Source organism: Hirundo rustica, chromosome 4, assembly GCF_015227805.2.
Source record: "Hirundo rustica isolate bHirRus1 chromosome 4, bHirRus1.pri.v3, whole genome shotgun sequence".
NCBI classification, from domain to species: domain Eukaryota; kingdom Metazoa; phylum Chordata; class Aves; order Passeriformes; family Hirundinidae; genus Hirundo; species Hirundo rustica.
In genome coordinates, this window is record NC_053453.1 from 56,096,588 (window position 1) to 56,120,869 (window position 24,282).

The following is a 24,282-nucleotide window of genomic DNA, read 5'->3' on the forward strand; positions in this document are numbered from 1 at the left end:
GCTCACACCTTCCTGAGCAGTACAATGCACCTGGTTTACCTCTCAGAGCAAAGGGGAAGAATCTATAAAAGACTGGGTTGGTGCCTACTTCTGCAATGGCATTTGCATATACAAATACAGTGTCACTGAAGTTATGAATCATTAAATTTCTAATCACTAGTACTAAACCTAAACTGTACGAGAGTTTATCTGAATGCACAAAAGGCCCAGCATGACAAAAGCACTTCCAAAGACCCAGAGAAAAAAAATCCAGGCAATATGTGGAGAGGCACACCCCTCAAACTCTTTCCTTTCTCAGTTATATGTAATATTTACTTGGATACCTGAGCTTAGACCTGATTCTCACTGCTATGAGACTAAACAATTTATTGCTATAAGGTGAGAGAAGTTTTAAATAAATAAATAAAGCAAATAATCTATAATCATACCCAGTCCTCTGTATCGTGAAAGCTGCTGGTAGATCTGTTTCATCCTCTCAATATTCAGACGGCTTGCTTCAGCATGGTTTACCATTGGTTTGGGATAATTAACTCCTATAATACATTTTGCAGCCTTCTGGATGCTCTCTGGGGCATTCCAAGGATCATAGATGTATTTTGCAGGGAAACCTCTAAGTACTGGCAAATAACGTCTTTAAAAAAAAACCAAAAAGGTAAAAAGGTCACGTTAAGTATAAAGCTGCTCGATAGTTTAAGCAACTCATGAATCAGTCATTGCTATTTCTGGATTATGAGTTACCTGATATAATCCCCATTTGGGTCAGTTCTTCTGCCAAAACCCACTGGGCAGTAGCAGTGAAAAAACTGCTGGAAGAAGGAACTACAGGATAGCCACATCCAGCTTCCAGCATTCACACTCCAATCTGCATCAAGTAGCAGCTCTTCAAAGACCTTAAGAAATCAGTGCAACAAGTTAGTCTGGGCATGGCATACCTTCAAGACACCTACCTTTCCAGGACTAGTTCCTGAGTTTCTGACATAAGCTCTTTCTTACCTGGCAGCATTCACAGAATGCTCAGTATGGAATTGCAAATGCCTTAATACCAAACTCACGAACAAAAGAAAAAATTCAAAACCAGGCTTTTATCCTGTAAACAAACTTGTAAACATCTCAGGAAGCTACACGTTCCTCCCTAAATACATCCTTGAAAAATAAATCCCCAAAGGATGGCTGGAGCCTCATGGCTTCCAAGTGGCATTTGCTGCTTTCAGAAGAATTGCTTCATCACATCACAGTTTAGTAAGCTTTGCAAACTTCCAGAAAACAGGGGACATACAAAGTACATTCTGAACTCAAATTGCTGGTCTGAATACCCCATCTTGCACAGCACTTTTCACTATGCTAGGAATCCCAAGAGTAGAATTGAAGAGTTTCAGGGCAGCACAAACATGCAGAAGTTGTGCTCTTGAAGGCTAATAGTTAATCTAGCGAGTCACAGTTTTGAGAATATGCTCAAATTCCTGGAGGCATTATGAACCACCAAGAACACTGAAGGATGGTGTGACAGAAAATTAATTCTGGTCTGAAAACCAAACCAAAAAAAAAAAAAAAAAAATCTTCCAAACACTTTAATTCTGATTTTCTACTCCTATTTTTTATATATATATATATTAAAAAAAAAAAAAAAAAAGTGAGAAAGTTGAAGATTTATAAGGGTTTTACTTTAAATCTGGAGCTCAGTAGCTGTGAAACATTCAAGCTTTTTCATCTTCAATACAGATAGTACTTGTACAAAAGGAAGTTTATCTGCTCAGTCAGATCACTAGCAATGCAGGCTAACAAAAAAACAGAGTGAAGCCTCATTCTGTGAAGGACAACACTCAAGGATCTTTTATGAAAGGAGTGCACCTAGCAGTTTTAAGAATGGATACTTTAATACATGTTCTTGCAACTTCTGATTTTCCTTTCAAACTTAATTTCCAAATGTTCCAAAGCAACCATCTTTCTTTATGCTAAGGCACTAAAAACTCCATGTCTTAGTACTGCCACCCAACTTCAACTAGTATTATTCCTATACAAGGTCAAAATAAGGTAATATCATTAAATAATGATCTCTCAATCTCTCCCTCCATATACTCAATAAAGCATTCATTCCACAGTGTACACTGAATAAGTGGTACAAAATTATCTTTTACTAAATATCTGCAACTACTTGGGAAAAAAGTTTGCTTTAAAAAAATAGGATTTATGTTAAAATGCTTCAAAAAACATTTCAAATGGATGGTGACTCATAATGCAACAGGATCTTTCGACATGAAGTGTGTTAGCACACAATTGTTCCACTAGATGCTGCCATGTAGTAAGACTTTGGAAATAATGCCATGTGAAAGGCCAGATTAACTTTTGCTAGCTATGGAAACTTGAGTTGAACATTGTTCCACTGCACAAGTCTGGCGCCTTCATATAGCTGTATTATTGCAAAAGAAAGACCAAGCTGCCATGTATCAGTAATTTAGAGAGTAATTTATCTGTAATATACTGAGTTACCAATGTATGTGCATCTTCAATGTCTGTATTTGTGAACTGCAGAAGTAACCAATTTTTTTTCTAACTGAAAGGTGTTTGTTTACAACTGATTTGTTAAGAAAGGAAATTTCCTATGATTATATGCACATAGAAATATGGGGTCAAAATCCTGATGGCAATTAAATTTTTTTTTATTTCAAAAATAAAACTGTCCAATTCTCAATTTTTCATGGATTATTACAGCTCAGTAAAGTTATGCTACCCTTCTAAAAATGTAAAATTAATTCAAAGGCTTAATTAGAGAGAATCAATTATTCCATTTTTTTCTTCAAAAACCTGACATCAGCAGGTTTTTGAAGAAAAAACCTCAGCATCTTATACTTGCATAAAATTAACACACACATTGAGCCTTCAGCCAAACCATGTTGCCTTTAGTTACAGTTCTAACATTGGGCAAAGTGACAGAAGTTGTTATTTAATTCCCATAGTACTTCTCCTTTGCAGGGAAGCAGATGAAAAATATGAACAGAAATTGTTCACACACAAAAAAGAATGACTGGAAAAAAAATCTAAATTACAATCGTTCTCCACGTTTATTTGTCAAGATTTAGGAAGAATTCTCAAATTTAAAAGAATTTCAGACCTATTCTGACTGCAAGAAACACTCTTAACATTCCGATAAAAGGAGACATTCAAGAGGTAAAATTTCAGCACACCTAGTTTATCAGAACCAATTTAGTTTTGCCCACAGTTTAAGGTTTAAAATTCAATTTACGCTATACAAGAACAATTCTAGAATGACTATCTGAAACTTTAACAGGCACTTTAAGAAATTCAAGAATAAGGAACAATACCTTCATTCCTTCTTCCCAGCTAATCCAAAGGTCACCTCGAGTCAAAAAGCATGCTACAGCATGCCGGGCTAAATGGTGAATCCAACCTTCCTGACGAAGTTGTGTCATAATTGCATCAATCCAAGGAAAACCTGTCCTGCCTTCTGCCCATTTGGCCAAAGCCTCAGGATTCTTATCCCATGGAATTTGAACACAGATAGGATTCCCCTCCATTTTATCAAACCGTGGATTGTTAGTCGCCGCTGTGTAGAAAAATTCACGCCATAACAGCTGGCCATAGAGGGAGAGGGGAGGGGAGCTGTTCTTTTTTACCTGAAGATCATCATGAAAGAAAAACATTTTATTAGGAGAAGCTGGGGAAAACTATGGCATCTAACAATACGTATCTGATTAAACAGAAGTCCTACCTTTTTGTACAGATCCGTTAACTTGAAATAAAAGAGGCGACAGGACAAACAGCCAAAGCGGAGGTAGGGACTGAGCCCCGTAGGGCTTGCCAGAAGGGAATTTGCATTCATTCGTGGTCTCTCAAAGTTTGCTACCCAAGCCTTAAAAAAACAATACAAAACAAAACCCACACAGCAAAATCAGACGAGAGGCTACATAGCACCTTAGAAAAGGAGAAATCACACACTGTGTGTAACTGAATCCGAACAGTGGACAGATGGTCAGGTCACCTACGATACACAAGCGCTCCTTTTGAATCAGCAGAACCTCTAGAAGGTAATTCAACTCAATGCAGAAGGCATGGACTGTCTTCCAGAACTATCTGTGCCTTTCTTTTAAGTACACTGGAAACCTAGACAACTAGCAATACATTAGTTGTCAGAGGAATTCCCCTTCAAAGTTATAAAACGTATGTTCCAAATAAAATTGCTTCAAAAATAAATTTATTGGTTTTAGTACAAAATAGAAAAAACAGGTTGTCTCTAAAACTCATATCAAAGATAATCTACTATCATCTTTAAAAATAAACTATTGATTTATATCACTGAGGCCTTGCATTCCAGTTTGTGGGGGCTTTTTTTAACACAACTTGCCCAAATCCCTTTAGGTTTCACAGCAAAGAGTAACTATGTTTCCCAGACATGTCAGACTTGCAGTGATCTGAAACATACCTTTCGTTCTAAATGTCTTTCTAATCGTGTGAGAGCTTCAGTTTCTCCCCCTGGCCATACTGCAGAAGGCAGACCATCTGTGTCAAAACCTGAAAGACAAATTGAAACATGGAAATTGCTTGTTAGCTTACACTGTAAGGCAACAAAATCATAGCATATTGATTTGTATCTCTACCACTGCGAAAAACCCTATGTTGGACACATGAAAAACTGTGGTTTAAAACAGTAGCAACCCAGTCTTCTCGAAGTACATCCAATACCTCTAACTTGCAGCAAAACTCAAGTTTTTCCTTTTACATTTATATTAACATACATTACAAATTTTAGATGCTGAATCATCTTACTTCAGTCCCAATTCTTTTGTACTTTTGGTTGGGGGTTTTTTCCATGAAGTGACCCCTCTATCGTTTTCCAAATGTGCAAATATGCAGGCTATTCTAAAGATATATCTTTTTTTTAAATTACTACTACGAAGCAACAATTGCTTTTGCAATTTACAGAATGTGTAAAAACTTTTCCACCAGGGTAAAAGTGTGAGTGCCATCTTCAGAACATTCCTAGATATCACTGACCTCAACTTAAATAAGAGAGATCATTAATTTGATGATAAATGCGTACTTGAGCCGCAAAAGAAAGATAAAAAGAAGGTAATCAGATTTTTTTCCACACCCTCCCAACCTGCCCCAAGATTCCTCACCAGCTGCAGGGGAGAATATGTCTGCCTACAGTTTAACCACTGCATAGTGAGATCACCTCTTCTTACAAAGGCTTTAAAAACCAAGGTCTCTTTTGTGAGAGCTCAAATGGACTAGACAGGGCAGTCACAGGTTAACCAAAATCTTAATCCAGACCCTTTTGTTAGCAATTTGGAGGTCATAGCACATTTGCCTGTATTTTTGGATGCGTGGGGAAACAGGAAAGAAATTAGGAGATTCACAGGACAATAGCTGATACTATTCCTTAAAAACACATTTACAGAAATGTAAGACTTGTTTCCCCCAAAATCTTCTAAAGTAATTAATTTTCTTATTACTATATTTTTTTAGTAAATCAAGAAAAGAGTGGGTTTTTTAAACCAGCTTGTTAAATGACACATTAATGACCTGAAGCACAAAGATACAAAGTGTATTTAATACAAAATGAAACATCAAAGACTATTAATTAGTAGCCTAATGATTATTTGGTGCCCTGGGAAATTTGCTATGCTGTATTACAAGAAGCCAAACAGTACTTAGTATAGTTTGACTTGATCTCTCATTTACCAGAAAACAACCAAAATTTACACAGTTGATAATCTTTTTTTGTTCCTTTTGTATGCCATAATTGCATCAGGTTAACAATTAACCAATAGCAGGACCTCACTTGTTGTTTTAAGTATTGTGGTTGTGGTGGTAAATTATACCTTACTTGTTTCAAAATGTCAAAGCAATCTCAGAACATACCCAGCTCTTCAAGTGATGGCACACCGTATTTCTCATCATGGTCATCAGAAACTGGAGTAGTACATTTTTTCATTACTTCTGGGGTAATAGTCTCCACAGGCATCTCCAGGGGTTCCATTCTACTAATTAGGGTCTGAAATCGCTTGTACGTAAGAGGAGGCTGTCCTCCATTTAATTCTATTATCCTATATTAAAGAAAAAAAGAAAAGAAGTATGTTAGACAATAGCACACAACAGTTTTTCTTATAAAATATACACACCTACATATACACAGAAATAACTTCTTGCCTCCCTCCAACTTACATAGAATCCCCAATATACATGGTAATCCAGACAGTTAGTACTTTAAATATACCATCCTTCCTTCCCCACTAGGGAAACATAAAAATTAGCTGTTTATAACCAAGTGAATTTTCTTCATTCCTGGGTTACAGAAATGCCCTCACAAACAAGGATATAAAGAAGTAGACAGTTCAAGGCAAAGAAAAGAACAAATCAGTAATACAGACAGAGATCCCAGCTACATACAGAAGTACTCAAGTCACGTACAAGGCCATGGTATTTACATTCAAAGAAATTCACTTTCCCCTCCTGGTACTGAGAATAGTGGTCAATATTAAAGCCGTCTTAAAATGGGGAGAAATTAACATGTAACTTATACACACTGACTAGTGTAAAAACACGGTTCCATGTGTTGCATTGCCATTTTAAATATATCTGAAGTTGTGGAAAAAAGGAAAACTTCAAAGAAAAATTTACAAAGTGATAGATGGAAACAAATGCTTATTTAGCAGGGTGTTTGGGTGGGAGGGGAAAAAAAGAATTTTCAATTTGGGATTAAAAAAAAGTCAGTTATTGGTTTCAAAAAGTAAATACTTCCAATTTCACTGCCCTTCCACGCATCTAGCAGTCACTTATACTTGTAACAAAATAAAATGGGCAGCTATCACAATAAATCACTTAATGTTAAGAGAAGACAAGTCATACTTGTAACTAGTTTGTGGATTATGTTTCTATAATAGCAAATTAACACTAATATAAACAAGACATTAAATAAGGCAACATAGGGATAGCAAACAATCCCCAATTACTTATTGAATAGATAATTGGTAGGAAACAGTTATTAAAAAACTTAAAGGATTTTCTCATAACTTGTGCACAAAAAGTGAAATAAAGACAAACCAAACAACTAAACAAAACCAGATGTTATTTGGGAAAAGTTACAGGCATGTTTGAGTAACTTAATTATAAATGACAGCTAATTAACATGAACATTATTTTCAAAAGAAATCCAAATTAAAACTGCATTTCAGAAAGAGTTACATATAATTTTTTTAGAATTTCAAAGTTCTGCTCAATATGTAATAAAATTTGGATGGATGGATAGAAGTGAAACATAAACAAATGTGTAGTTTTCCTAACTATGAAGTGTTTTGTGTGGAAAGTAGCCCACAATATATAAATAAATACTTCATAAAATTCCAAGGTTTTTTCCCCCCTCCTTTTTACAATCCACGGTAAATGGTAACTTACTTGTCTAGGTCATACAACGTATGGGAAATCCGAACAATGACCTCCACTCCAGCTTCACTAGCCAGCTTCTTGATAGCTGCATCTCTTTCCTTCCCAAATGGTTCAGAATCATATTCAATAGAAAGTTTTGCAATGTTCCATTCCTACAACACAAATCAAAAGTGTGGTCCTTTAGCAACTCAGCTGCATGACTGAGGGTCAGAGAAGGACGGGGGAGAATGGAACTCCAGCTGTTAACCTGTGGATAGCTATCAGAGATACAGAAAGAGCCAAAATACATTAGGCACCCAGAATAACAAAAATGAAGTCCAACTTTTTGGCATCTAAGTAGCTATCAGACATAAAAAAAGCCCCCATCTATCCTATTACCATAGGTGCTCACTGTAACGGAACAATTTCCATGCAAATTTTGAAAACTCATCTCTAACTCCAGGATCCACATGCCTTAAGAGAGTCAACAGAAGGGGAAAAGATGGCAAAGGCTGTCTTCTGAACATGGATCAGCAGCAGTAACTTGCTCTGCAGAAAAGCTTTTTACATATGCCTGTCAGCTTTAGCAGCAGAACTGAAGTTTAAAGGGAGTGGGGCGGAAATACTGCCCCACCCTATCACCAAACACTTTACCTTTTCCAAATCCCTTCTCCTCACTCAGACCATCTTTAAATTTAAAGATTTGAAATTCATTAAAAAAAATAAAAGGCTGTCTTCTACAAAGAGAATGCCTTATGCCTTGAAGTCTAATATTCTTTATGTCACAGATGCTGTTACCAAGGCCAACAGTAACAGGTGAGGAAAAAGAAGGGAACAAAGGGATCAATAATGACTAAGGCTTCTGCAGCAGCAGGAAATCGGAAAGGTGAAGTAGGCACAACATGATCCTAGAAAGTCATTACACCAGTCAAATACCTTTCTAATCCCTCAAAATCTTAATGACTTGATTTAATACACCATAGTATTTCAGAGAATTCAATTTACACCAGAGACAAGGGCAATCAATGCTAAACACCTGCGGTTCACTTCTGAACTCTGCCGCTATCCTAGACGAAGCCCAGCCCCGAGGATAGGTGATTCCAAGGAGTGCTTGCTCTTTGAAACAAGGCTGGGATCCTAACATCCTTAAGTCTGCCAAGACTAACCCAGCAGGCTGTGAATCCTCAAGCAACCTCCTACACCATCATGCAACATTTACTTCCCGTTTCATAATGCTTCATAACATAAAACCACTGTCTGATGAGTTGCAGCAGATACTTTTGTAAACCCTTCTTTCCTCTGGCTTTTTGCAAAGAAGACCATAAAAAACTCGTGTCCAAGACACAGTCACATCCCTAAGGGAGTCAAGAAACTCTGAGACAACTGCTGTGTAATGTGAATACACCCAGATCACATCAGCATGAGCCAGGCAATTAGAAGAATCATGGACACAGATCAGTTAGCACATACTCATACTGCTAAACGCTTCCAGCAACACTGATGCATGAAAAAAATTAGTGATTGTTTCAATTCTATTTTCTTCATTGAGCCAAGCCCGAAGAGCTAAAGATAGAAAGCAGAGCAGGACAAATGGAAGAGGATGATGCAAGACAAGCCAAAGCTTAAATGAAATGAAAGAGCCTAGAGGTGTTTGAGGTCTTTTGTAAGGATAAAGATAGATCAGTGTTCTGCCTTTTGAAGGAGCTGTGATATGTTCACTCCCAGGAAATCTACAGATGCTGGCATCTGTGATAGGGCTTCAGACACCTTGATAGGGCCCTACAGAACTTCAACTATCTCCTACCTTAAGTAGGAGATAACTTAATATAAAATAACTTAATTGAAGTTATTTTTCCAGACTTAACCGAATTTATCTTTTCCATGTGTTCGTTCTTCAGGATCAGGATCATTGCTTTATTCAGTGTTATAAGCCCTTCACTGCACTGCAAGTGTCTGATGTACAGTTACTGCTCTGGCAAAAGAAGTTGTGAGATATAATTACAAGACAGAGATGCAAGTTCCAGGTAGGCTTCAGCCAAAAGTGAAGAAATCCTCAAGAGCTTTCAGTAACTTGTTTCAGCATAGAGGATGTCCTGAAAAGCCCCTCAGTGAACCAATTTATGATAAAGACATTAGGAACCAGAAGACATAGACAGATGTGAATGTTCTTTTTGATTGCTGTATGCTATCTATATTACTTTATACGCAAATTACTTTAACTTTCTTCCCAGTGCTAAAATTAATATTCTAAAAATGTGGCAATCCAATGCTGCCAGGCATAGAAAGATCAGCCTAGCAGCAAAATCTGAAACAGAAGCTGTCAAAGTAGCCACTAAAGTATTTGAGAAGACCTATCACAAACCCAGAAGGCAACACACAACAGGAAGACCTTTGCTCCTATTTAAATGCAATCAAACGAAGTTTGGCAGACATCTATATACAACAAGCTTGAATATCTGAGGGGTTGCAAGCAGTAGCTAATGGCAGAGTACTCCTCCAGAAAATTCTTCACTGAGGGGAAATCAAGGAAAGACCAGTAGAAGTATAATCCAGTTAGCATTTCACAACAAAAGCACAATAATGAAGATGGAAATGTGAGTTTGGGTTGTGTTTTCAGGTTGGTGTTGAAGACCTGGGAATAAAAATTATGAACGTACGACCTCTAAGGAAAAATGGGTATCTCCTTTTGCCCATCCCAGTCTCGCTGGTTTCAGTCACCTCAATTCAATCATTCTGAAAAAACTTGTCAAATCGATTTGCCAAGTGTTCATTTTTACTATACTATTATAGTATTACTACCTTAAATACACTATTATCCATAGACATCTTACTATGAGTAACAATCACTCACAATTTAATTTTTTCAGTAAGACCGTTTCTCACAAAAGCCTTAAATTTCTTTGACTAGAAATTGCTTTTTAGTTACACTGTGCTTTTAACAATCTTACTACTAGAAAAAAAATTGTTAAATCACCTTTAATAGCCAAAACACAATCACAGCAGATGTTTGGCCTAAATAAAACATTGCTTTTACAGGTCAGGCTTTGAACTTGGATTCATGTGCACAAAATTTTATTTCAGTACTACAAGGGGAACCTCTAAAGGAAAATGTAGTAATATACAGTACCTACACTTAGCAAACCATTTGAAATCAATTCTGTTTCTGGAAAGAAAGAAACAATAACCAGTAAAGTCTAAAAGCAACTCAGCTGGTGATATCTACATTAGAGAAGAAAAATTCAAAACAAACACAAATAACCTTAATAAGAAACTGCAAGGAAAGATCATTCATTTCACTGAATGAAACAGTACAAGAAATATTCCTAGCTGTAATTAGTTTGTCGGTCATATTTGTGGATAGAAACAACAACTGCAAGGTGGCATTTACCTTAAAAAGCCTGGGGAAAACATCGGCTGGCTGTCCACGAATAACAAACAAACGTGAATTCAGTTTCCGTAGATTGGCATCAAGATCCTCAAGACACTGAAGCAGGAATCTGCAAGAATTTAAAACAACAATTATTTTCTGAGGCAAACCAGAAAATTTCACAATAGAAAAAGGTAACTAAGAAGAATAATCAACAACAATTATCAGACCTTGAGCGCTTGGTGCATATTTTAATGATGCATGCATGTTCACATCCTAATTACCCTTGGCTTACAGTGGTATGACACCATGTAATATCTTCCACAATCCATAATTCATGAAAACAAACCACACTGTCATTTCAGTTTTCCTCTCAATGTTATTCAGCTCTGGAATACTCTAGTTTTATCTAAAACTACAAGTCTCTTGTCATTTTAAAGACAGAAAATCCCTACATTACAGAAAAAAACCCAACGAACAGAGATAACCCGCTGTTGGCACGCTGCTACTAAACTCAATCCAAGCCCTTCTTACAACACTGAACTGTTACTAAAAGCAGCATACCAGAGGACTACAGTCAAAACTATCCCTCTGGCTTTCAGTTATAGAAACAGCCCTCTATATAACATGCATCTTGGCTGTAACCTCACCTGAATTACTTAATGAGCAAATTAGCACATCAGGCAAAAAAAAAAAAAAAAAAAAAAAAAAGAATGGGGTGCTGCAAATCCACAAGTGTTCAAGGGTAACATTCTCTCAAAGAATGTTGAGACAGGTTCACATGTGCTAAGATTTGTTAGCAGATATAATAACTAAAAAAACTCCAATGGTGAAAGTGGTTTGGGAAAGAAATAAAAACAAAAGGAAAGAGGGGGGGAAAAAAAAGAACTCTACCTTGCAGCCCCTGGAAAGAGAAGTGCTAGGGATGCCCAGATGAGTGCCCTTCTCCAGCCTAACAAGTGGCTCCTCCATAATATTTTCCTTGTGGTCAGCAGGTTGAGGGAGGTGATCCTCTCCCTTTACTCTGCCCTGGTAAATCTGGAGACCAGATCTGGAGTGTTCTGAGGTCCCTAGCCCAAAAAAGACCAGAAACTACTGGGGAGGGTCTGGTGGAGGGCTACAAAGATGATGAAGGGACTGGGAGCATCCATCTTACAAGCAAAGGTTAAGAAAGTTGGGCCTCTGTAGTCTGGAGAAGACATGACTGAGAGGGGATTTTATCAATTCATTCAGATATCTTAAAGGCAGTGTCAGGAGGATGGGGCCAGACTCTTTTCAGTGACACTTAGCAACAAGACAAAGGGCAACAGGCAACTGCATCTGAATATAAGGAAAAACTTTTTTGAGGGTAACAAAAGACTGAAACAGGCTACCCAGAGAGGTTGCAGTCTCCTTCCCTGGGTATATTCAAAACCCACCTGGACATGGATCCTGTGCAACCTGCTCCAGGTGAACCTGCTTTAGCAGGGACAGTTGGACTAGGTGATCTCCAGAGGTCCTTTCCTACCCCAACCATTCTGTTATCCTGTACTTACAATATACATTTCAGCAGGAGCTGCTGAGCCCTCTCAGCCATTCCTTCTTACAGTGCTGTTGGCACTCAGCAGAGCACATGCTGATCAGGGCAACTGCTGAGTCAGCGCCAGCTGGTCATTAACTTCTGTGCTCACACATTATTGCATCCCCTGCCATAAAAAGGGGAGGAAAAAAAAAGAGGCAATTGCCACACTGCAGTCCATTATTCCTGCAAAATGCTTGTGCAGGTGCAAGGCCACAGCGATAACACCTCTGGAGCAACCGCCCGACACCAAGGCAGGGGAAGCAGCGCCACAACAGCTGGAGACTGCCCCTGCTGGGAAGGTGCACAGCAGCACCTCTGCAGGTGCCCACAGTGTTATGAAGACAAGGTCACTGAGCAACCAGGTTTACTAAAATCAGGAGTCTGCACACACCCATTTTTAAGACAAATCCTAAAAGCTAACCAGATACAATGAAAATGCAACACCTTCAAGGAGGGATATAGCATACTTGATTGCTGTAAACCTGCTAATATCCACTTTCTAAGTGTTTAGTAATATGTAAATGGTGCCTCCCTAACACACATTGCTTCCAGCTTTACATGGGGAAAAAACTTATCAAAAATAACATCTAAAATGCTGGGAGGAACCTCCCCTGGCTGCTATTAAATACCTAAAATGTGTGGCTCGCTTGACCTGAAAGAGTAAGAGCAGGCCTCTTGGCAGCCAGCAAAAAAGAGCACAATGGCTTCTTGGCTGGCAAACTACGTTTTGATGTTTAATGACTAGAACAAACCAAAAATGGCTAATTTGCTCACTTTGCTCAGTTTTGTTTTGAAAAAACTCTGCGACAGTTAAAAAAGAAGAAGAAACTTCTCTATACTGATTTCGTTAGAAACCATGCAGGAGTTATTTTAAGAATCAGATGGGAGCTGCATATGCTTCTGTCAGAGAGAACTTGAGCCCCATGTTCAAGGACAAAGCCAATTTAATTTCGACTCTGAAAATTACAGCCTCATTTTATTGGTTTTTTTTTAAAACCTGGAATGATAGACATTATTTATTAGTCTTATACATGTGAATCTTTCTTTCACGGAGCATGCACATTCACATATACTTCACAAATCAATAGGAAAATGAACTGCAATACTGTCCTGGATACCTTTGGAATAGTCCAGGAGGTCAGGTTGGGTATTTTTGGCTTGGGTTTGTTTTTGGTGGAGGTTTTTCGGTTGTTGTTTTTTTTCTTTTTTTTTGGGGGGGTGGTATTTGTTTGGGGGGTTTTTTTGGTTTTGGTTTGGTTTGGGGTTTTTTGTGTCCTTTGGTTGTATGGAATTTTGTTGTTGTTACACTGGCTTGTTTGTTTGCTGTCTAAACTTATCTCATTGAGTAGAGGGAAAGGTTATGGAAAAAAACTGGTGACAAAATATTCATAACTACTCCTGTATTTCAGGAAACTTGATTTTTTTTCCTATTGGCATTTCAGTTCCCTCTATTATGTCAGTCTCTTTTCTTCCTACCTGACTGACCACAGTATGTAATTTCTAGTCTGGACTTGGCACAAAATCCTACTCAAGAAGATATAACATGCACTGACCCAGTCTCCAACTCACATCCAAGATCCCTAACTTGCCCTTAATACTGTTTAATCTCTATTCGTTGGTTTCCCAAATCCCCTCTATTATCTCTCTCCTCTCTCACCACACTCCAGCATTTCAATCTCCACAAAACTCCTTCAGGTGCTTAACAAAAATAACAGTGTAGACTTACACTGTTAAATACAAGCAGGAAGAGAGCAGGAGGGTAGCCAGGGGATGCACACACTCCCACTTACTTCAACAAAAACCAGAACAAGTTAAAAACAGGCCAGCCACAGTTTGTGTTGCAAGACTCACAGAAAGCATATTATTGAAGAATAACAGACCAAACCAAACCCTAGTGATCCTACAATATCTAGAGTAATAGCAAGGCAAAAGAATACTGTTTTTCACTTTTGGAACACACACTCAGTTCACAGTTACTCAAAACAAGCATGCCATTTATTAATCATATTTGAATCTTTCATATGAACCAAATATGTTTTAACAAAATGTGATGCAAATAATTAATCACCTCTTTTGGTTTCATTAACCATATTTATGCTATACCACATCTAAAGGCATTTTTTCATTAAAGTGGTAATAGAAATTGTCTAACATAAAAGTCTTTTACACAGATTTATAGAATCACAAAATAGTTTGGGTTGGAAGGGACTTTTGAAGGCCATTTAGTCCAATCTCCCTGCAAATAGCCTTGTTCAATTAAATATGAACCTTTTTAAATAATTGCTTTTAAAAACATACATTACCAAGAAACATAATCGAATCAACTACCTGTCATAAAGTTTTAACATCCTCTTTCTTATTAGCACCCCTAAAACTTGCAGAAGCAGCACAGCATCTTTGAATGCAAAATTACTTGACCTTTCTCTCCAAAAAGATACACTAAAATGTTTAGAAACACATTCCTTTCACAGTATAACAAACCTGAAAGTAGATGGTAAATTAATCTATGAATTAAAAACGAATATGAACCCTCCATCTCATAAAAAATATTTCTTTTCAGTATTTGAGCTCTAGAGGCAAAGTTCCTTCATAGCAGCTATGAAGCAAGAGCTACTAGGCTTGAACTCTACTATACTTTACACCAGACTCTGACAATTAGAAGATATTTAAGTCTCTCCCTACAATAACAGGTCATGTTTCTGAGTATGAAGTCTAAACTAACTTTTTTCCCCTCAACCTAAAAGTCAATGGGAAAGCACTTTTTTTTTTTTTTTTTCCACTTTGAACGAATTATATGAGCCATAGGACTTCATTAGAAGACACAAAAAGGATGCCCAGAAAATTTTTATCAAATCAGAGCATCAGTCCAGTTTTCTGTATCAGGTCTAAAACATCACTTGGGCAAACCAGAAGGAAATGTTCACTAATAATTTCACAGCAACAAATGATGTGAGGTGCATGCACAACTGACATGACAGAGGGAGGCAGAAAACACTTATTTTAACATGGGGAAGATGCTGATGAAAAGCATACCTATCTGCAAGCAGCATTCATAGAAATCATTACACTCATTGTGCCAGAGACATCTAATTATATTCAGAACTTTCACAAAAGTTGCTGAAGGCTTCATTCTTTAAAAGACATGCACATAAAATCTTAGCAGTTGACTCCAAGAAACTCCACAAACCTTCCATGCTGTCAATCATACATGGTACGCTTGGGGTCTAAAATACAAATTACTTGCCAGAAACTGGCAATAATTGCATAATACAGCTCTTAGTTTTAGCTACTATGCAACCGAAAGAAACTGATACCAATAAAGTAGCTATTCAAAAACTTCAATAAATAATTGTTAACACAGTTAACCATTAACAAAATGACCTAAAGCAAGCACTATATCACACAATGTTCCTGGCTCTGCACTATTAACACAATTAAAGACCATACAGCGAAGAAGTCAGGAGAAGTCTGTTAAAAAGGTAACACTTTTATTTAGGGAGGAGACCTGCAAGAAGAAGACCTGTAGATACACTACTTAAGGCTACCCTTAAGTCTTGTTTGAGGTTATTTTTAGGAATAATAAACACCCAGAAACCACAATCACATATAAGCATCCTTGCTAGTATGAAATGAGGGCAGTTGCTGGGAACTGAGGGGACTTAACATGCAATGACTTCTCTTCCAGGTGCTACTGACATCTGAAAATGCTAGTGCACTAAGCCATTAAGAATATTTTTTCTGAACTAATCCAGATTCTGAATTTAACCATTAGCAGGAGTGTTAGAGTGCACACACAAAATATGGGAATTTAGATAGGCTTCCTCATTCTGAGAGGAAGTTGAAGAATTTGAGTGAACAGTGCTAAAACTTGTTCTCTGCCTAAGTTTAATACTTTTTACCTATGACTGGTCAACTTTCAGCAATCCATCCAAACTTGTGTTTAACCTCTCTTTTAAATACCTTTTATCTCGGTCCTCACACCGAGCCATTGATTCCCATCAATAGCAAAGCTATGTCAAACAAGAGACTCATGCTGTTACGGGTATTTGATTGCCACCCAGACTTTGTCTATCAGACTTATCTTAGGCAGCCCAATATCTGCTAGTTTTACTACCCTGTTGAATTGTTTTTTCCAACAATGCTATCAGATATTCCTCCTTCATCTTTCAGAGTTCAGTAGAACTGGATTCAATAAAAAGAAATAGTATTACACACTGTATAATACCAACCACATTTTATTAGCAGGATTATGATTTACAGCATTAGACCCCAATGTAGGAATCACACAAATCATGCACCATTTATTTCTCTTTAGAGAGAGAAAGACAGCGCTTTTCTTTCACACATACTTTGCCATATGTTTGATTAGGTTATAAGGAGATTTCAGTATAAGGCAAATATACGTCTCATACTAATTTCAACAGGAATCACAATGTGAATACTAAATCAAAAACTAAAATAGAGTATGAGGCACTGAGAAGTATCTCAAATTTGATGTCCCTTTACACAGATATTTAGTATTTTACCAGTATATCTCCCTGTTTGATTGTCACCAATCAATGTATCTTACTGCAAGCAGTATATTCTTACGAAACCGTAAGAAGATTAAGCTCAGACAGGATTTAAGTGTTATGTACACTCCACAGCATCCTTTGGCAGCCAGCCACAGTAGCATTTTCCTGTTACCAAATCAAGGTCACAGAGGCATCCCTTATTGTACCACATTGTTTCAATGAGTCCCACATCCAACTTCCACATCCTAAAATGGTATACAATAATACATTTCATAAAGGTATTATCCTTTGAGCTTATACACAGGAGCAGGAAAAAGTTCATGTTATTGAGCTCCAGATACTTTAGTGAAGTAGCTGTGGGAGTTAGCTAATCTCCTGCAGGGTCGCTCTATAGCCAGTGAAGGAAAACCAGCTCCTTTAGAGAGCAATTCAGGACTACAGCATCTTTCATAACTTAGTTTAGCTGATCCACTTGCAAAAACAAAACCAAACACTGACCGTGAAGTGCATCACTTGACTTTTTTCCCCTAATAGTTCCTACTTTTATAATTATTAAGTCAAAGCAGAGCTGTGATGGAGGACAAATGCAAAATACATCCAAGCCCATGTACAGCTGCAAAAGAGGTTTTCAAGGGGGAAAAAAAAGAGGCAATTCTTTGAAAACAGATGAAAAGAAAAGGCTTTGAACAATAATCAAGAGAAAACCATGTTTAAAATTTAATCTCTCCAAGCTGAGTCCTTTCGGGTGCATCTTCTTTGACACTAAGGAATAAAGACCATTTCAGATATGGAATGGGAATAGAACATCAACCACAGCAAGCAATACTGCTCTATTAGGAACAACAAACTCATTTGAATCAAACCTAGCTCACATTGGGCACAAAGCTAGAACCTCCTTACACTCCATCTCTCATTAATTTCTTTCCAACTGAACTAACTTTTCAAGGTTAGCACTCCCCAAAGGAAGGAAACACATAACTTTTTTGTCCTATTCAAAAGACATTCATAAACTCCCAAAGATGAAGGAAGCAGGGTAATAAGGCAGGATTACAACCCTGGACTTTTGAAGAGAGCTACCTCTGGCTGCTTCAAGGACTTACTTGGAGGAATCCCACGAGTTAAGACTCCAGAAGGTAGAGAGGTCCAAGGGAGCTGGTTAATGGTCAATAATGCACCATTTCTCCCAAGCTACGGACCAATGCACTCCTATTAGTAAGAAACCAATTAAAAGCATCAGAAGACCTATACAGATAAGCAAGGAGCTTCTGACAAAACTGAAGCACAAGAAGAAAATTTATGGAATATGGAAAATGGGACAGGCCACTTGGGAGGAATAAAGGTACGTTGCCAGGGTATGCAGAGATATGACAAAGAATGCTAAATCCATTTGGAATGGAATCTAGCAAGGGATGAGAAGTGTGACAAGAAGGGCTTCTTCTACACCTTTCCTACCTTTTGCTACAAGTAGCAAAAGGACAACTAGGGAACCACGGTGCTGAATCAAGTGGGTGCCCAGGTGACAAAGCATACAGAGAAGGCATAGGTACTGTATGGTTTCTTTGCTCAGTCTTTATTGCTAAAGCCAGACTCCAGGAATTTCTGAGCACGGAGGTAAGAGTGGAAGTCTGGGAAAAGGAAGGTTTTCCTTTGGTCAAGGAAGATCAGATTAGATATCCTTTAGTCAAACCAGAAATCCATAGATAGTGATGAGATGCACCCAATGAGTGTTGAGGGAGCTGGCAGATGTTATTGCTAAACCATCATCCACTCTCCATCATCTTTGAAAGGTCATGGAGAACAGAAGTGCATGAAAGTACCAGTACAGGTTAAATGTTGTCCTGCTGGAAAGTAGCTCTGCAGAGAAGGACCTGTCATTCCTGGTAGGTAACAGATTAAACCAGAAGCCAGGAATGTGCCTTTGTGGCCAAGAAGGCCAAATGGTACCCAGGGATGCATTAGGAAGAGCATTGCCAGCAGGTCAGGGGAGATGATCTCCACTGGTGAGGCCACATCCAGAGTGACATATCCAGAGCTGTGGCTGGGTATGCTGGGTTGCCCACTTCAAGAAAGCCAAGGAGCTCTTAGAGAAGGTCTAGGGGAGGGCTACAAAGATGATGAGGGGACTGGAGCATCTCTAATGAGCAAAGGCTGAGAGAGCTAGGCCTATGTAGTCTGGAGAAGAGATGACTAGGAGGGAATCTTATCAATGTATACAGATATCTTAAGGGTGGTGTCAAGAGGATGGAGCCAGACCCTTTTCAGCCATGTCCAGTGACAGAATAAGGGATGATGGGCAAAGTAGAACACAGGAACAGAACACAGGAAGCTCCATCTGAATATGAAGAAAAACTTCTTTACTCTGCCCCCAGAGCAGCTGCAGTCCCCTTCCCTGGAGATACTCAAAACCCACCTGGACACATCCCCTGCAACCTCTTCTGGCTGAATCTGCCTTAGCAGGGGAGGCTGGACTTGATGATCTCCAAAGGCCCTTCCTACCCCAACCATTCTGTGATTCCATGAAATAGCATTATGAAGCTGTTCCTATTTCGTGAGCCACACATCACAGCAAATGATGTATTTAGCTTCTGGATCTTAATTTCACATTCAAAGGGCACCCATTACTCACTTAAATTATTCCCATATAACTTGAAACGAACATCTCAAATTACTTCATGTTACAAAGGTCAGCCTGCTGGTGATAGAAGACTAACAGGCTCACAGCTTCCTAAATCTCTTTCTCGTAGTGCCTTCTCTTCTTTACTATACATATTCTGTGGTTAATTTTTTCTAATCCTCTAGTTCCAACCTGATAAATCAAAGTCTTTATTATTTGACTTTAATTCTTTATGCCCGTTCTCTCCAGAGAGAAACTAGTTGGATCCATAAAGGAAAACCAAGAGCAAACAAAATGTACTGGAGACAACTAGGGAAATATTACCTAGAAGCAAATTACAAAATTAGAGTTACTTGAGAGTACAGACATGGCCATACATAAATTTAAACCACCTTATTCTCATGTATCCAAGTTCTCTTATTTAAATTAGCAGCTCTTAAAGCATGATGTAATTAAAAGAGAGCTAGCCTGCTTTATAAAATATTTCAGCCATGTTAATTTCAGCAATCTAAGCTGTCCACGAGAAAGTAGCAGCTAAAGCTCATTTCAAAAGAACAAGCACAGTAAGAACACTCCAACAAGATAGTGTTGCAATCTGATTCTAAAGGACAGATTTTATACTGCCCTTCATTTACTTGAATAAAACCTTCTTCCTCTCCATAAATTAAAGTGGCCTTTTTAAGGGAACAACTAGTGCTAATAAAAATTTGCAGTTTTATGTTTCTTAGAAATAAAACACTGGCTTAAATAAATATATTTCTCAACTACACTGGATAAATTGCAAGTCCTTAAGGTACAATTCCATCATCTCTGGCTTCCCATATCTTAAAAATCTTTTAAACTAATAGAAGAGAATTGAGGATAGAGCTGAAATCCTTTAGCAAGCGTAGAAATTGGTAGAAAGTTTGGAAAATAGAAAGAAATTATACTGAAGCTATTCTTGGAAATCTTAAATAAAATTGACCAGTGCTCACCTTATGGTGGTCAGACTTTCAGCATTGTCTTAACTTCCCATTGCTACTATTATGAGTCAAAATAACAACACTTTCTGAACTGGTCTTTCAAAGCTGAAATTAGTCATTTATAGCTGAATACAAGGTAAATTTGATGAAGATGTATTCAGGGGTTTGAGTAATAATCATATAGAAAAAAAAAATTACATCCCCCCCACCAAACAAATAACTGAAACAGATTTGTTTATCAAGCTGCATAAATCCTGAAAACTTCCACTTTGTCCTCAACTATCTCAGCATGTGGACAGACTATGGAGGTAACTCTTCACCTTATGCTGCAGAGGCTGATGCTGGAGATGCAAAGAGCTCAGTCACACAAGTCCTGGAAAACAGAACTGAAATATAGCTCAAGACACAATAGATGAAATAATCCAAATAACCTCTAGATAAACGTGCTATCTTCATCTGCCACAACTTCAGCACCTCTCTGCAATGCTGAAAGTCAGGACCAACAGAAGGTACATCACTTGAAGTAAATAAATTGATCTTAAAAAGTTACATAGTACAGTTAAGTAAAAGAGTCTGATAACTAAGGAGTGATACTCAGTCATCTCTGCCCAAGCTATAGGAATTTAGATAAAAAAATATTTTATGAAGAATGAAACCTTCACTATAACAACTGTACTTTTACGTTTTCCCCATCTACCCATTCCTTTTAGAAGACAGGAGATGATTTCCAAAATTCACTTCCTAAACACCAGTGACAGCTTTTCTTATTGCTTTGTTAAAGGAATAAAGGTAGACAATTGGAGAACATCCTTTTATACAGAATCACTGCACTTTTCTCCAGTTTGCTTGTGTGAGGGTTAGAATTAATAGCAAAAGAGAAGACTCAGACAACAACCTGCCGATTAAAAAAAGGGGCAGGCACCAAGACCACCTTCTTGAATGTGGATAAACTTTGTTGGAAACAAGTAGTTAGTATAAGAGCAGTGGAATATCAAGAGAAACTGTGAGCATTCCAGAAGAGTGATACTCATAGAATTATAGAATATTCTGAGTTGGAAGGGACCCAGAAGGACTAATGAGTCCAACTCTGGGCCCTGCACAGGACAACCCCAAAAATCACACCATGTGCCTGACAGCATTGTCCAAATACTTCTTGAACTCTGTCTGCCTTGGTGCTGTGACCACTTCCCTGGGGAGCCTGTTCCAGTGCTCAAGAAAGATTTTATCTTCTCCAAGAAAAAGGTGGTTCTCTGTTTGTTTTAAGTCTAAAGTTATTTCTATAGGCAAAATTTATAGGGGAAGATTTGTAGGCTCTGAACTCTGGAAACATAATCACCAGTGATAGGCATTATTGTTATGCAGAACCTTCAAGGAAAAAAAAAAAAAAGTTCCCCATTAGAGGTCACCCTGAACAGAAAAAAAAATCCTACTTGCTTTAACCTCCTATATTCAACATCAGGGGGCAAGACCACGGGGGCGGGGGACAGAGGGGAAGGAGGAGTTCACAAAGCCTGCAGCTTCCATTGTTACGTATCTCCTAACCTGATCATTTCCTTATAGCACTTTCAAGAAGAACATTTCAATATGAATCAACAAAAATAGTTTCGTAAAGTAGGTCGTTGCTGCAGCAACCAGGCGGCTGTTTGGACTACTCCCTGCCACAATGACCTACTTTTCCAGTTATATGTAACCGCTGTAGTAAGATCCGACTATTCCTTCCTACGGAGCTGCTTCGAGAGGATTCCTGTACCACAACTGAACTTTACTCCTAACAGGGACAGAGAAAAGCTTCATCTGAACAGATACAAGCAGCGGGTCGGTTCCGCTCCTCCTCTGTGTCATATTCAGAAGCGTCGGTGGCTAAAGGTTACGTGAAACCCAATATGTGCTCGGAGCTCAAAAGGTGCCACGGCAGCGCTCAGAGCCGGAGGAGCTGATAAAGAATGGAAGGGAAGGTGTGAAAAGGAACAGGCGCTCGCGAACAGCGTGTCCCCTGCCAGACTCAACAGCTGGCACCGAACTTCGGCACAAACAGGCTGTTCCTCTACCACCATCCAAGCACAAGCTAATGGACACCACCCTCTATTTTACAGGTCTAAATAACATTAAATCTGCATAAAAGAAAACCCCTGGTGAATTGCAGGTAAAGCTCACGTGTTTATTTTAAACCCTATTTACCCTGCATGCGCTGGAGAGGGGAGACACAAAGGTACCACACAAATCCAGGAAGAAATGTTGACAATTACATAATTTCCTGTTTACTGTTGCTGTTAAAACCAGCATTTTTCCTTATGACTAAGGAAAAATATCACCTCTTAAATTAATGAAGGATTTAATTATCTCTGTAGAAATAAGACTACAACACTTCAAACATCAATCACACTGACTCGTAGCTAATATTTTGTTCGTCCATGTATTCAATCCCAAGTTCAAAAGCTTTCATTCACGGTAAAATTAAAGAGACAAGCACAAGAGACAAACATTTCCAAGCAGAAGAAAACTCATTCCAAGAAAAGGCAAGCTAGGCTTTACCATATTGGACACCATAATTAGAACTCCAGTCAACAGAAAGCTTCTGACAGATAATACAGCTCATATGATGAAAGCAGAAAAACGAAGAACACACAAAAAAAGCTCTCCAAAGCTTACTTTACGCTTTAAAAGTATACTCTAGATACTTAGGAATGCTTAAAATTTCTAAGTCCACAGGAAGGAAAAATACTGCAGCTGGTGACAATATAGTACTGCAAGTGGAAAAGTTTTTGGAATTTCCCACACACTTGCATTTGGGAACAAGCCACTTACAATGACATAACTGTGCTTGAAAAATCTCATACCCTTCAAACAACAGTAAATTAAACAGCAAAAAAATAGTATTTTTTTTTACTAAAAAATAGTAAAAAAATTTACTTCAAATAGTAAAAAAAACACCCAAAAAGCCTAACAATTATTTTTGCTTTACCACTGCACTTGACAAGCCATAGAACAACAACTGCAACGGTAGGATTCTGGAATAAAGACAGACTAATAGAAGAAAAAAAAAGTGCAGAATTATGAAAAGAAATAGGAAAGGCTGCCGCTGAAAGAGCAATACATGATTATCAGAAACACTTTCCAGTTTCAAAGTGCGACTTCCAATGCCAAAAATGCAAGCTTTGTTGGGCTGCCTCATATGGAAGCTGTAAAGAATTGGAGTAAAATTTTCTTCAAATGCTGCAAATGCAGCATCGAAGAATTTTGCTTTGTCAAACACAATGTTTCAGTGTTGGCACTGAAAGAGGGAGGTTGATGGAATTATATTCAAAAGAATGCAGAAAGCAAAATTCTAAATTGTAAAAATAGAAGCATGCACATTATCCCCCACAAACTCATTATTTTCTTCATGGTTTAGAAGAAAAACACACTACTGCTGAAATAAAGTACTCTTCAACAGTACATTTATTGGCAACTAGCTTACAGAAAGGAAATTTCAACCAAGTTAAAAAACACTACTCATTGAAAAGCGCCATGACTATATGCTTATTATTTTACACAGATCTTAGGTTATGAAAACCTTGAAATAAAAGGGGAAAATACAAAGCAATTAAAGCAGAACTGCCAATATCACAGCAACTTACAACTTTTTCCTTTGGCATAAACTCAAGAAACTACATACTAGGAGATGTTTCCAGGTCATACAAGTGAAAGAATTTGCTAGAGAAAAAAATAAAAAATTGAAGCTTTTCACAGAGACCTTTAAGGAAGTATTCACAAGATTTGGGAGATACTGTGCAAGAGCAGTGAACAGCAGTTACACTCTTTCTAAAAAGAAACATGGATACAGCACAGTAAACTAGACCTTACCAGGCCTGTCATCTCCTGAAAAGTAATGAAGGAAAGCC

At 38.0% G+C, this 24,282-nt stretch overlaps 1 protein-coding gene across 1 annotated transcript in view; it reads right to left on the minus strand.

Annotated features, from left to right (window-relative positions):
- The window catches only part of CRY1 (cryptochrome circadian regulator 1), a 39,542-nt gene that overhangs the window by 5,765 nt on the left and 9,495 nt on the right, over window positions 1-24,282 (minus strand). Inside the window, exons 2-9 of the mRNA XM_040061678.2 lie at window positions 10,772-10,880; window positions 7,414-7,556; window positions 5,881-6,065; window positions 4,439-4,527; window positions 3,728-3,868; window positions 3,321-3,632; window positions 739-890; window positions 429-631 (exon numbers count right to left, since the gene is read on the minus strand). Of these exons, the coding sequence (XP_039917612.1) occupies window positions 429-631; window positions 739-890; window positions 3,321-3,632; window positions 3,728-3,868; window positions 4,439-4,527; window positions 5,881-6,065; window positions 7,414-7,556; window positions 10,772-10,880 (1,334 nt within the window). The remainder of the gene's footprint in view (window positions 1-428; window positions 632-738; window positions 891-3,320; window positions 3,633-3,727; window positions 3,869-4,438; window positions 4,528-5,880; window positions 6,066-7,413; window positions 7,557-10,771; window positions 10,881-24,282) is intronic.